At 38.5% G+C, this 14,011-nt stretch overlaps 2 protein-coding genes and 1 non-coding gene across 6 annotated transcripts in view; 1 reads left to right on the forward strand and 2 right to left on the reverse strand.

The window, feature by feature from the left end:
• Positions 1-35: 35 nt before the first annotated feature.
• On the reverse strand, positions 36-8,718 carry Rbm48 (RNA binding motif protein 48). Of its 2 annotated transcripts, XM_020161185.2 has the most exons (5): positions 8,563-8,718; positions 7,856-8,046; positions 5,613-5,758; positions 2,800-3,368; positions 36-388 (listed from the first exon to the last, which is right to left on the reverse strand). In XM_020161185.2, the coding sequence occupies exons 1-5, from the start codon at positions 8,671-8,673 to the stop codon at positions 302-304; spliced, it is 1,104 nt and encodes a 367-aa protein (XP_020016774.1). In that variant the 5' UTR covers positions 8,674-8,718; the 3' UTR covers positions 36-301. The 2 variants fall into 2 exon arrangements, with proteins under 2 accessions (XP_020016774.1, XP_073920845.1); XM_074064744.1 differs by lacking the exon at positions 7,856-8,046 and having other exon boundaries at positions 8,563-8,707.
• Positions 8,719-8,881: 163 nt separating this feature from the next.
• Pex1 (peroxisomal biogenesis factor 1) overlaps positions 8,882-14,011 on the forward strand; it is a 52,764-nt gene continuing 47,634 nt past the window's right edge. For 2 of the 3 annotated variants that reach the window (XM_074064742.1, XM_074064743.1), the window contains exon 1: positions 8,882-9,163. In XM_074064742.1, the coding sequence (XP_073920843.1) occupies positions 9,035-9,163 (129 nt within the window). In that variant the 5' untranslated portion in view covers positions 8,882-9,034. The remainder of the gene's footprint in view (positions 9,164-14,011) is intronic. The other variant, XM_020161183.2, reaches the window with a different exon arrangement.
• Positions 10,725-10,854, reverse strand: LOC141421129 (small nucleolar RNA SNORA51). Its single transcript, XR_012445803.1, has one exon. It is a non-coding gene; the product is annotated as a small nucleolar RNA SNORA51 (small nucleolar RNA).

Below are 14,011 nucleotides of genomic sequence, written 5' to 3' on the forward strand. Positions count from 1 at the left end.
TGCTTAATAGTTACATTAAAATCAGAAACAGATCCAACGGTTACCTATCTTTATTTTTATTGCAGCTTTTATATTTGCTTCAATTGGTTTTCATATAGGTGCTGTGAGATAATGCTATATGACAAGAACAGTTTCTGCAATATTAAGTATGGATCAAAGATGGAGCTATTTAGACAGATAGTCTGAATGAAATTACAAAAAGAAGTGCATTTAAAAATAATAGTAAAATCTCTCAAAGAATTAAAATAATAGGCTAAAAATAAATATTCTCTTTAGAAACTACCAACTTGCTACTAGCAATTTATATTCTTCTTCTTTGCTTTAATGGACAACTTATATGCACATCTTCCAACTTGTCCTCTGGATGTTTTGGCACAGATGAAATTACCTAATTAAAAAGAAAAAAGAATCACTAAACAACTTATTTCTTATAGTACAGGAGTAAATAAATTGTCAGAAGGATACAGGCAAGCGTAGTGGCTCACACCTCTAATCCCAGCTACTCAGGAAATGGAGATTGAGAGGATTGCAGTTTGAAGCCAGTCCAGGCAAAAGAAGTTTGCTAGACTCCATTTCAATAAAATAACCTGTAATCCAGCTATGCAGGAGGCATAGGTAGTAGGACTGTGGTCCAAGGCAGGCAAAACACCAGACCCTATCTGAAAATTAACTAAAACAAAAGTATTGGGGGCATGGCTCTTGTGGTAGTGTTTGCTAAGCTGAGTTCACCACAGCACTGCGGGGGTGGGGACAAACTCACAAGGAACAGCATATATAAGTAAGAGTTCAGTCCTTGCCGTCACTTTTTTTCGATGGGACTAAGATTTGTACTCAGGGCTTTGCACTCACAAAGCAGGTGTTCTATCATTTGAGCCACACCTCCAGCCGCTTGCCATCACTTTTGAGACAAAGTTGACCCAAGTTCAAGGTACAGCTTACAATGTAAGCACAGAGAAAAGTTCTCTTTTTAAACACAGATAGGAGTAAAATTTCTAAGCCATTTACTAAGAAAAAATTTGGAAAGAGGGCTGTGAGTGGGCAGTGCTTTATCAGCATGTTGTAAGGCCTTGGGTTCAATCCCAAAGATTGCCAAAAAATGAAAAAGTGAACATTGCTTTCCTTTAACATTCTTTCATAGATCTAACATAACTTATTTTACAAATACAAATAGATAATTTGTTATTTATAAATACAAATAGATATTGCATTCTTGAATCACTGATAATGTCTGAGATATAGAGACATGGGTACTTAGGGGGACAGAATGAAAAATCTGGAGAAATGAACAGAAAATTGTATAATTCTCAGAGGACTGAGAATTAAGTGTCAAAACATCATCAGAAAAAGTGTGGGCAATAAATCAAAGCAGAGTTAAGATAGTCTTTAACTGAAATGGAAAATTATTAGAAATTGTGCTGAATATTTCTCTTTTGTATTTTCTATTAGCTTTAGAATTTGGACTTTATACTCTGAAAATGCAGTCAGCCCTGGCTAAGACAGATATGTATCTACATCTATGCCTCAATTCAGATGCACCTGCCAGCACTAACTAAAAAACTTAAGGAGGTTCAAGTATAAAAACTGTATCCATGGACTTTTATTATTAATAAATAATCCCTCATCCTTAATCAGGTAACAATTTTCAGGTAAAAAAAATCTCAGTAAAAGAAATTAGGTTCGCCTTAGTCATCCTTTATCACACTGTAAAATATATGTACCATTATGTGAAAAGCACTTTCTGAGCCTGAGAATTAAATATAAGAGAATGGTTATGACCCTCAGCTTATGATTTTTTAAAAGGCTCCGCTACCCCTTCCAACAAAAAGGCATCTTTCAAAAGCTAACTTAAGAACTGGAGGTATGGCTCAACAGGTAGAGCACCTGCTTTGTAAGTGCAAAGCCCAGTTCCATGAAAACACAAAAGCTAACTTAAATGTTAACTTTCTTTTACTTGAGCTTAGGAAGTGGAAAATGATTATGTAATAATGTTAAAAAAAAAAAAAAAAACAACTACCTAATAGCACAATCTAGTTGTGTTCTAATTTGGAGGTACAGCACTTACCTAGCATGCACAAGCCCTGACTTTGATCCCCAGCACCACAAAATATAAATAAATAGAAATCTCACTTCCTTCTATCACTATCTTTATCATAGCAGCAAAGTAAGCATTTCAGCTTTGACTAAATCTGTAAGAACTTTGAAATATGTCTCTTAAGACATAATTTATAATAATTTTCTTCCTCAGCTTTGGCTTATATTAGAACTATGTACATAAGGAGCTTTAAAAAGGAGGGGGCCTGGAATCCACTACCACTGACTGGGTTAATTGACTGACAACACTGCTTTAGTATTCTGTATTTACTGTGACATAAAATACATTTGCTCACTGTTTAAAGTTTTCTTTTTTTTTTTTTTTTTGGTGGGACTGGGGCTTGAAGTCAGGGCTTTGTGCTTACAAAGCAAGTGCTCTACCAATTGAGTCACACCTCCAGCCCAATAAAATAATAGTATATTTTTGGTACTCCTGGGATTTGAACTCAGGGCCTCATGCTTGCTAGGCAGGCACTTTACCACCACTTGAGCCACTCTGCCAGCCTCTGCTCACGGTTTAAAGTAAGAATTACTGTCAAAGAAATAAATATTAGTCAAATTAAGTTATCTGAATGTAGAACTGTAGGAAAACATCAAAACTAAAATATGAAAAAAATACAATTTTATAGCTCCCACAAATAATTTTCCTTCTAGTTGTCAGTCCTATCACTAAATTGTTACTTCAAACGGTTTTTCAAAGGCTCTCACCTCTTTCAGTTTATTCCGAATTAAGTTTGCTGTGGTATTCAAGGAGTCATCCTGCAGGTCCACTTTAGGTATGTTGGGCAACTGAGGCCCAATCATAACCTCATTACTGCTCGTGCTTGTTTCAAGGAAAGTTCCAAGTTTACGATCATCTTCTCGTCTTCTTTTACGCTCCTGCAATTGTGTTGTTCTAGGCATAAATCTGTCAATTGCCTCTGAAGAAGTAATGGCCTTTTGTGCATCAGAACAAGGTATGGCATTTTTAAAAGCGTTCATCTGTAATTTTTGTGAAGAGTCATTGTGGTTACAATGCTTCACAGTTTCATTATGGCTTCTACCATCCTTGCAGAAGTTTGATGCTCTGTCCACATGCTCCCTGGATGAATATGCACAATTTGAGGCAAAATAACATAAAGGTAATTCACAAGAATAAGGAAGAGAAGGACTTGAGTTCACGGTAGACGTATTCAGAGCAGCTGCATGAAGTCCAGATATATTTGAGTGCAAGTCTTGTCTAAAATCTTTTGTGTCTTTATGCTCTGGAACCAGTTTCTTCTTTGTCATGCAGTAGTCTTTATATTACAATTTAAAAGTTGAGGGAAAAGGAAATAAATGGTCCATTAATTGTTATCATTCAGAATCATATAATTTTTAAAACAAACTTTAAAATGTTAAGTTCTATTACAAAATTTTTATTTCTTGAGAAGGGAATACATTCATATGGTTTAAAGGCTTTTTTAAAGGATACAAAGGTATTATACTGTCAAACTTTACTTTTTCCTTGCTCCTCGTATGCCTGGTTTGCCTCCCTCCCCTCCACATATGTATTCGTTATTCTTTCTTATTTATCTGTCTAGTGTGTCTTACTACTTCCAAGCAACCCCTTTGTGTCTTCACTCAAAAGATAACTATTTGCATTTTCTCTGTACCTATGCACTTTCCATTTAACTAAAGATCTAAGAAGAGCTCTTCCAAATCATTACATAGAAAACTTCATGATTTTTTGTTTGCCTTTTGGTGGGACTGGGGTTGAACTCAGGGCTTTGTGCTTGCAAAGCAGGTGCTCTACTGTCTAAGCCATTCCTCCAGTCCATTTTGCTGTGGTTATTTTGGAGATGGGGTTCTCACTAGCTGTTTGCTGGGGCTGGCCTTGAACCATGATCCTCCTGATCTCAACCTTCCAAGTAGCTAGAATTTCAGACATGAGCTACTGGTGCCTGGCTAGAAAGCTTCTTTTTTACAGCTTCAGAATATTCTACTGTATGGACTACCATGTTGCTTGGTTTGTGTTTGTTAGTTATTAGAGCAAACAATATGCTGGGCCCACTTTTAGGGCCTGTTACAACCCTTTTGCCTGGTCTACCCTTCCAAAAGCAGACTACCACCAGAGTGGGATGTAGAAGGTATGGTAAAGATTAAATTGGCTGTGTTAATAACTGTTGACATTAATATCTAGGAGGTACATAATTTAAGTCTCTCTTTGTATATTTTGAAATTATCCAAATAAAAGTTTTTTTAAAAAGTGAAATCACGTATGTGAAGGTATCATGGAAATGTTAGAACTGTGCAGATGAAAAGCAGCTCAATTGAAGTGTCTGGGACCAATCAAGTCATAGTTTTACAAACACTGTGTCATGCTGTCATTCAAAGATGAAGCAATAATCTAATTCTGAAGTCAGGGGTAAGGCAAAAAAGGTCTGAACAGGAAAGGGAGCAAAAAAAGATAATCCTTGGCTTCTATCACCAACATTGAGACGAATAAAGTACTTCAAAAGGAAGCTCTAGACAGAATTCAAAGATGGGTTTTAATCCCTGTTTAATCTGTTTTACTTCTAGTGATGTAGACTAGTCATAAACTTTCTGAGCGTTAGTTTTCTCACCTATAAAAATCAGGACATGGGTTAGGTAATCTCAAGTCTTTTTCTCCACACTAATATTTTGTAAATTCCTTTGCCATTCATACATAAGTCTTCCTGCTGTTAGTTATTTATATATCGCACAAGATAAAGGTCGTTTCAATGACTGAAAATGACCAGGGATTCTCAACAGCTCTTTAATGAGATTTCTAGATGAAAGTTCCAAGGAACTTCCCACCTTCTCTCTCTACACTGGTACTTGCCCCTTCTGCAGTCAGCTTCCTTAGTCTAATTATGACTGCTCTATTCCTTTAATCCAAGTACCACATTCCATTATTCTACTCAAGGCATTTGAAATTTGTGTCATGGGAAACTCAACCGGGCTTGTGGGGGGTTAAGTCCACTGATTCAAAAACAGAACTCTTCTATGATGATTAGCAGTTGGTAACTAGGCAGCAAATCATAATTGTTTCTTGCTGCCTTTAGGTCAAGAGCTTCAATTCCTTAGCTTGGGACACAAGGCCCTTCATGATTCACTAACCTATGTTTCTAATCTTGTCTCTTGCCAAAACCTCTGTACTTTGGTTATCCTACACTACTCACAGTTCCTTAAAGAATGATGCTCATTTATTTCTCTAGATATTTAAACACGTTGTCTGGGTTGTTATAGGGTGAATAAATAAATAAATACATTTCCTGGCTCATCCTTCTATCCTGCTCTCCTTCTGAGTAGTATTTACTAAAACCCAACCACTTTTCACATCCTTTAGGAAATCTTCCATATACCAGTATCTTTTCCTTTCTAGTCCAGTTCATGGTCAGTGCTGCACAGAACCCAGTGAGTCATAGTTGTTGAACACTGTGATCATCTACTTGCTGCCCACCAGACCAGGAACTCCATGAAAGGTATACCTACCAGTGCCTGACACATAGGAGGTGCTAATAACAGGCTTTCCATACCTTTATTTTTAGTAGTTCTTGCTATATAAGCCTTTCTCTCTTCTAATTTTTTTCTAGTTTCTTCAACTGTCTCAAACTCTGGAGCATAGCACACATGAAGCAATCCACCAAAGAAACTCTGTTCATCCATTTTTCTCTTGGCTATCCTAAACAGAAATACAGGGGATAGCATAATTTATTAATCTGATTTACATAGGATGAAAGCTTAACAAGTATATAACACACTGATCTAAGCAGCAAAGTTCAGGTGTGTGTGTTATTTTTTCCCCCAAGTCCACAGTGTGCACACACACACACACACACACAATGGATTGGGAATTAGGATACTGTTTGTGGATGGAATGGACCCTGTTGATTCCTTTCCTGTCCCACAGGGTTAACAAGTTTTGCACTAAGCCATCCATACATATCCAGACTCTTTTTCAACCAACTTAGAACACAGCTTGTTAGTCTAAAGTAAAGAAACTATGGTCATTTTCAGCACAGTGTGTTGCATAACAGGACTCATATAAAAGAAAAAAATTAACAATACTGCAATGTAAAACTTTCATTAACTGAGCAAATACTGAATATAGAACTAACCAATGAGAAAACATAAAGAACAATATTCAAAGTAGTCTATCAGTAAATACTTACTGAACATCTATGGTTGGCTCAGTACTATAAAACATATTTAAGTACTTTTATATCCAGGGATAATGATAAATGCTTATTGATATTTTACCCCATGCCAAGCAATGTCATAAGTGCTTCATTTTAATTAACACTTCATAGCAACTTTATGATGAAACTGAGGCACTAGAACATTATCGAATTTGGCCAGTTTACATACTCATTTGTGGAGCTAGGATTCTAATCCAGATATCTTACTCCACAGTCTACTTATTTTAGGTACTGTGGAGATAGATACAAAAGCTCTAGAAAATATGCTTTCCTAACCATGAAGAACTGGCAAATTGGTTGGGAAAGTGAGATTTCATATAAGAACAACCTGAGAAAAACACGTAATTCCATAAAATCAAGTGGCTTTTAGGCATACTGCGTGTTACTGGTAGCACAGGAAAAAAATGGTAATGATCAGGAAGGATGGACCTTAAATCAAATTAGTGATGAGAAAAGGGATAAACATGAAAGTAGGTAAGGGCATTGCATACTTTAGCCTTATTGGAACAGAAGGTTTATATTATATAGAAGTGTGGTGAAGATGGGTTAGTTCACATGCAGCTGTAACAGTAAGAACTACAATAGCTAATGTCTACTGTATTTTGAACAGGAGGCACTATTCTAAACCCTTTACATGAATTATCTCATTTCATCCTCATACAACCTCAAGAAGTTGGTATATTTACCAGGTGGATTTTTTTTTAGGAAGAAGAAAAATAGGTCTAGCAGGGTTAAATAACTTATCCAAGGCCATGACCACAGTAAGCAGTAAGACGGGAAAATTTACTTCAAATCCATTTTTTAACCAACCATAGTATAAGTTGGAACACTATTAAACATCGAAACTATATGTGGTAGAGCATACCTGTAATCTCAGCACTCGGGAAGTTGAGGCAGAAGGACAGAGTCCAAGACCAGCCTGGGCTACATAGTGAGGCACACAGCAAGACCCTGTCTCAAAAAATATATATAAATAAAATGGCCACACGCAGGGGCCCAAGTCTGTAATCCTAGCTACTTAGGAGGAGGAGGAAATTGGGAGAATCACAGTTTGAGGCCAGCCTGGGCAAAATGTTTGCAAGACCATCCCAACCAATGGCTGGGCTGGGCTGGGCTGGGCATACTGGTGCTTTCTTATCATTCCAACTCTACAGGGAAACACAAATAAGAGGATTATGGTCTTGGAGCATGAAGCAAGACCCTATCTCAAAAATACCTAATATGAAAAGGGCTGGCAGAATGGGGTAAGTGGTCGAGAGCCTGCCTTACAAGCACGAGGCCCAGAGTTCAACCCCCAGTACTGCCAAACCAACAACATATTAAGCATAGGAATGAAGGGATGGAAATAGCCTTTCAAAAGATTGCAGGAAAAGCTAGAGATGTGGCTTAGTGGTAGAGCACTTGCTGTGCATATGTGAAACTGAATCCCCAGCACTGAAAAAAAAAATGCAGGAAGATGAGAGTACTATAGTGCAAGACTAAATTTTTGGGTAATTCAGGCATGAATGAGTGAAACCTTGGGGCCAAGATGACAGCAATAAGAATGGAGAAAATAAGATGCTGCTTGATGTGCACATTACCTTGCACTTTGTAAATTCATAAACTTAATAAGATAAACTTCTGTAAAGTCTTCTGCGGGGTATTCATCTAGGGCATTATACTCTTCAATTGCACCATACAGAGCAAATCGCTCAACTAATTCCTTCATTGCTCCCACAGCAGGAACTCCTTGTATTAGTAAGTAACGCGATTCCAAATTGATTGTATATACCTAAAAGAAATAGACTCGTTAAACGTATTTCACAAATAAGGCTGAGACAAATCTCTTATTTTTTAAAAAGGGAGTTTTGAAAACAAGAAATACTCTCTTCAACTTGGTCTGCAAAAAACACTAAAAATTTTGAAATGCTACTGGCTGCATAATAGAGAACGAACTCCACGTGTGAGAGTATCTAACTAATGCACTACCCCAGTTGACTTTTTTTTTTTTTCCCAAAAGTTGGCTCGTTAGAAGTTACTGGTCATAGTCATTGAGTGCTTGTCACACTACTGTAAACACGGAAGGTACGAGGACTAAAACAAAGTCCTGTTCCAATGGTGACATTCTAAAAGTTAACCAAAGGGGTGGTGATAACGTTTGGTGCCTGAGCCTGGACTCCTCAAGCCATCTGCAAGGACAGAGAACTGACAGCAGTCTTGTCAGCCTGTATTTACAAAAGCTAGACACGAAGAAGCTAGCGCACACATAAAGCTACGGAAGACAACGAAAGCAACAAAATCAGTTTACCTTGACAGCGCGAGGGCGTCTGCCCTCCCGATATTTGGCCCGCGTGTCACACACCGCCCTCTGAACGTGGTGGTCGAATAAACTCCCGAGCTTCCCGTCACTCGACGCCATCTTGCCTGCTTGAATCCTCGCTGGGAGAGCAACATCCGCTTTACGGCACTCCCGCTCATCCAATAAGAGAGCGAGATGGGCCAAGGCGTGCCGTGATTGGCTGGAGAATCTTTAGCATCGAACATCACTTACGGAGAACGAAATTTCGGCGAACGAGGTTCCGCCCCCTAGCGGCTCGGCGGAGAGGTCGGGAGGGTAAGAGGAGCCGGTTTATCCCTCCCCCTACCCGCGCGCAGCCACACGCACTGAGGGACAGGGGGCGGGGCTGATCGATCTTCTCGGGCTCCGACGACCTCGGCCTGCTGGAGTAGGGCTCAGACTCCGCGCGGTGGCGGGCGGCGTGGGCCTGCGCTCTGGGAAAATGTGGGTCAGCGATCGCCTAGCGGGTGCGGGGACAGGAGGGGTGGCCGTGACTGTGGTCTTCACCAACGCTCGCGACTGCTTCCTCCATCTGCCGCGGCGCCTCGTGGCCCAGCTGCACCTGCTGCAGGTAACGCGCCGGCCCTGGGACACCTGGGTCGGACATGGCCGCGGCCTTCCAGGGACTTTGACAGCTACGGGACCGCTCGGAGGCCGATCGGGGCTGGTCCAGGCAGTGTTAAATCGGTTAGACCAGGGTTTGACTCGTCCTGATATTCTGACACAATCCTCACTTGGCTTTGGAGACTTGTGACACCTGGAGGGCGGCGAGCAGGGCCTGCGCACCGCATCCCGGGAGCGCCAAAGGTTCCTGAAACTCAGCTCCTCCCTGGGTTGCGGGCCTGAGCCAGCCCCTGCCGGGCGTGCAGGGAATATGCAGTGGGATTAGGCGCGTGGGTAGCTAGGTGTGTCACCTGTTGGACTCGGGGCTGGTAGTGTGTCACAGTTCTAACCCCTGGTCATGTTTTCATAATTAAAAATGCATGCACATAACCTCACGAGTTTGAGTGTACTCATGGGGGCAAAGGGTAGCATATTGGAAATCTTCAAAAATCCTCCAGGCATCGTACCAAACCACTGGTAACTCATGCAAGAAATAGGTAACTGCCATAATTTCAGGTGTCCTACCTTTCCTCTTGAGCTACTTCTCGGTAACCAGTGGTTTTGTTGTAGTTGTTGTGTTGTTTTGTTTTGTTTGCCCATCTCTCAAAACATACCAGATTCAGTAGAATTCTTCCATTCTTCTTATTGTTAATTTATTTATTTGTACCACGGAGTAAAGTCTTTGGGACCTGACAAGCTTTCTTCACGGCTGGAAGTAGTTAGCACTGTCATCAGGTTCCAGGTAGAACTTGGCTCAGTGCTTTCTTTCTCAGCTCTGGTAAGAGATTTTCAACCTGCTTTCAAATGCAAACCTAATGAGATTACGGGAATAAACTACCTGCTTAATGAGTTTACAAGGATGCTTCCTTTCTGTAACTAATAATTTTGTCCCAAAATGTTACATTCATTACTATTTAAGAATTTAGTGGTCTTGATCTTTGCATTTCAAACCTTCAAGAAGTGTTAGAATTACTTCAAAGGCATCATTTTGAATTTTAAATGCCTTCCCTTCATCCGTGGAACAAATTGCTGTTTCTTCTCAACCTGTATAGACCAATCCCTCTACTATCAAAGTAGTGCATCTGCTTTATAAAAAAAATTATTGGCAAGAAAATAAAATCTACCTATAATCTCAGAGCCTAGAGATAATTTATATTAACAGGTTGGACCAAGTCTTCCATATCTGTTTCGAATCTGTGTTTTTAACAGAAATAAGGTCATACACACAGCATTTTGTGTCTTACCCTTTCCATGTACTGTTTTATTTTTTTAAAAGGTCACCATCATTTTTGGTAGTCAGTTACTATTCTAGTGTAATCTTGTCATGATTTATATAATTGCTCACTGTGATTGACCACTTACATTGTATTTAATTCTTATAAATTAAAAGTGATACTCAAATTCTGTTTTAATAAAACATTAAAATAGCACATCTTTGTTTATGAGCCATTGTTTTCATTTCTAGTTATTTTGGATAGATTCTCAGAATTATTGAGTTAAGGGGAATAGATTTTTTTTTCTTCTCCCATCTATCTCTCTCCATTCACCATATAGACCAGGCACAGGGCCCAGGCTGAGGTGTATACAAAGTAGGTTTACTTTGCCTCCTCTTTCTATACAGTCACTGTAAAAACAGCCTGTGGTAAGCATCAGGAGGTCAGAATAGATAATTATTAATGCAGAAAGCTTCATGAGTTGGGGGTCATTAATGCAGAAAGGTTCATGAGTTGGTTCAACCAGAATAATAGGTCGAACCAATTTATTCTGGCTGAAGCAGTGAATGCTTAATACAGATAATGCAGTAATGGGAAGAAGGGCTGGAACAGTGGTGGTCTGATCTTTTTCAGATTTACCTGGAAGCTTTAAAGGTATACATGTTCTGGTTCTTCTTCAGACCTACTGAATCAGAATCTTGGGGAACATATTTTTAAAACAACTGTAATTTTTTTTTTAAAAAAACATATTCAGGCTACTTAAGTGGATGCAAAAAGCATTGAGATCCACTATTGTAGAATCATAAAATGTTAACAGCGAAAGGACTTAGGTATCTAGGTGATTTCCCTGCTTTGAAACAAAGGAAGTGGTGTCCAAGGCCACCCTCGTGTCTGTAGTCTGTGTTGCACAGACTAGCCTTGTCACTGCTTCTCTACCCAATCTCCTTCCCACTTCTGTTCTTCTATTCTGTGCTGTGCTCCTCCAAGGCATTTTTCCTCCTTGCACACAAATTCCATGCATTTAAAACAGGGTAGTCCTACCTCTTCCACACAGATTTCCACTTCTCCCTTGCCCACAGTCGACTCCTTTTCAAAACCTGATGATTGTGTTTATGTGACATATCTCATTTGTTAGTTTCAAGTATTGAGTTCCCTTGTTCTCGCAAGGGAAGGACTGGGTACCCAATAGATGTTTCGCTTAGGATTCCTCAACCTTAGCCCTACTGACATTTTGGTGAATAGTTTTTGTGGGGGTGGGGCGGGTGTCCTGTATGCTATGATGTTTAAGAACATCCTTGGCCCCTGTCCACTAGATGCCAGTGGCACTCCACAGTTGTGATAACCAAACTGTCCCCAGACATTGTGAAATGTCCCCTGAGGGACAAAAATCATTCCTGGTTAAGAAGAACTGCCTTATTTTGGTTACCTTGTCTGTACTCTGAATTCAGAACTTGCTGTGATTGCACCAGGGGAGGAGGATTCATATTCATGCTGAATGCAAAAAAGGAACTAAGTCACCATCTAGAAATTGCCATGTACAGATTTGTTGTTTCCTTGTTGTTAGCAAGAGATTTATTGATTAAACTAGAAAAGAGTCTCCTTTCTAGTGTGTTTATTCTTCCTACCTGAAGAGCCAGGGACCCTGGGGTCACATGAAAAAAAAAATTGATATAAAACTGAACTCAGAATGTTAGTTTGTAAAGCTTGCAAAAATCTAATGGTGCATGGATTATGGCTTTGTAGAGTTCCTTACATTTTGGCTGAACAAATAATTGAAGGTTTCTTCATATGAAATAGGAGAATTTATTTGTATTGTAAACGTTGCTAACTGTGAGAAACCCCATTGAAAGTATGTGGGGGCTTGGTCACCTTTACTCCTATGATCTCAGCTCACACACTTAAAGCGGAAGCAGTCACTTAAGACTTCTGATTACAAATCTGGGGCTCTTTTTATCTTATCAAAACAATTGAGTTGTTCTGAAAAAATTATGAGAAAAATTACACAATTAAGTGATACACAATGACTTTCTTGTATACAAAATTTTAATAATGATTAATTTCATGAACATTGTAAGGGATGACTCCAATGTTCTTTCAAATTTGTCCTGTTTAAAGAAACATAAGGTATTGAAATTTGGTATAGATGAATAAATTTTATACTTAATACTTTAAGCTTAATGAATTTATTTTGATATAAATAAATGAATTAAATAATACTGAAGCTTTCTGAGATAAGTTTTCATGTCTATTAATCAAGTCTTTCATTAAAAAAGATGAATGTATGAAAATGTTCATGATGCAATATTAAGTGAGGAAAAAGGAATAAAAATATTGCCTATGATATGCAACTATGCAAAAAGTTGACATATATTGAAGGATTAGCAGAAACCAAAGTCATTCATTTGGTTGTTTGGGAGCAGGAAATATCAGTAATTCCTGTTTTTCCTTTCAAGTTCATATATTTTCCAAGATTTCTATGATGAGTGTAATTTTTTTTTCTGGTTTTTTGAGACAGGTTCTTGCCAAGTAGCCCAGGCCACTCTTGAACTCCTGACCCTACTATCTCTGCCTCCCAAGTGCTGTACCACCACACCTGACAATTTAATTCTTTAATCATGGAAACACTGTTTTTTAGCCCTTTGCCATAAACTTACACATTTCATGTAATTGCTCTTTTGATGAGAATGTTATATTTTACTTTTTGACTTACAAGCATATTTTCATAGTTCTATAAACTTTAAGAATTATGAAAAATTAAGCTGCATAATGTAACATTTCTAGGAATGTACACAAGAAATTCTTAAGAGCAATTACCTCTGGGAACACAAATGTGTTTCACATTTTACCCTTTTATATTTTTTTGTGCTTTTATCATATGCTTTTATTACTTTTCTGATCAACTAATCTATCTATAAGCGTTTGCATATTCCAGCTGATTGGTGTTTTATAATTGTAAAACTATAGTGTTACATTTTTTTAAGATTATATGAACATGTAATAACATACACAGTAATTCCTCACATGTATAGGTGACACATTCTAGGATCCCTACGGAATGTCTGAAATCAAGGATAGTACCGACCCTATATATACATTTTCCCCCTGTACATACTACACAGATTTAATGCCTTTTCCATCTTATCACACACTGAGGCCATAACTTTTATGGTTTGAGGTGTGACAGCCAAACTTGCATGAGTTTCTTTTACAAGTTCACAGGTAGAAGATTTGTTCTTACTGTAGCTCTTAGCAATTGTAGAATATGAACTTTTTCCCTTTAATTGTGAACTTTTCCCACCTTTTTTTTTTTTAAAGCATTTTATGGTTTCTCTTCGGCTTATCCAACTTTTCAGCATCACTACTTATGTACTTTGGAGCTGTTAAGTAAAATAAGAGTTACTTACGTGTAAGCACTGTGATAGCATGAAATCGATCTGATAACCAAGACAACTCTTAAAGTGAATAAAAGGTAGTATAGGTAGCATGGGTATGCTAAACAAAGGGGTGGGTCACTTCTCAGGTGAGACACTGCAGGACCATAAGAGATTTCATGCTACTCAGAACAGTGTGCAATTTAAAACCTGTGAGTGTTTCTGGAATTT

This window comes from Castor canadensis, chromosome 2 (assembly GCF_047511655.1).
Source record: "Castor canadensis chromosome 2, mCasCan1.hap1v2, whole genome shotgun sequence".
NCBI lineage: Eukaryota > Metazoa > Chordata > Mammalia > Rodentia > Castoridae > Castor > Castor canadensis.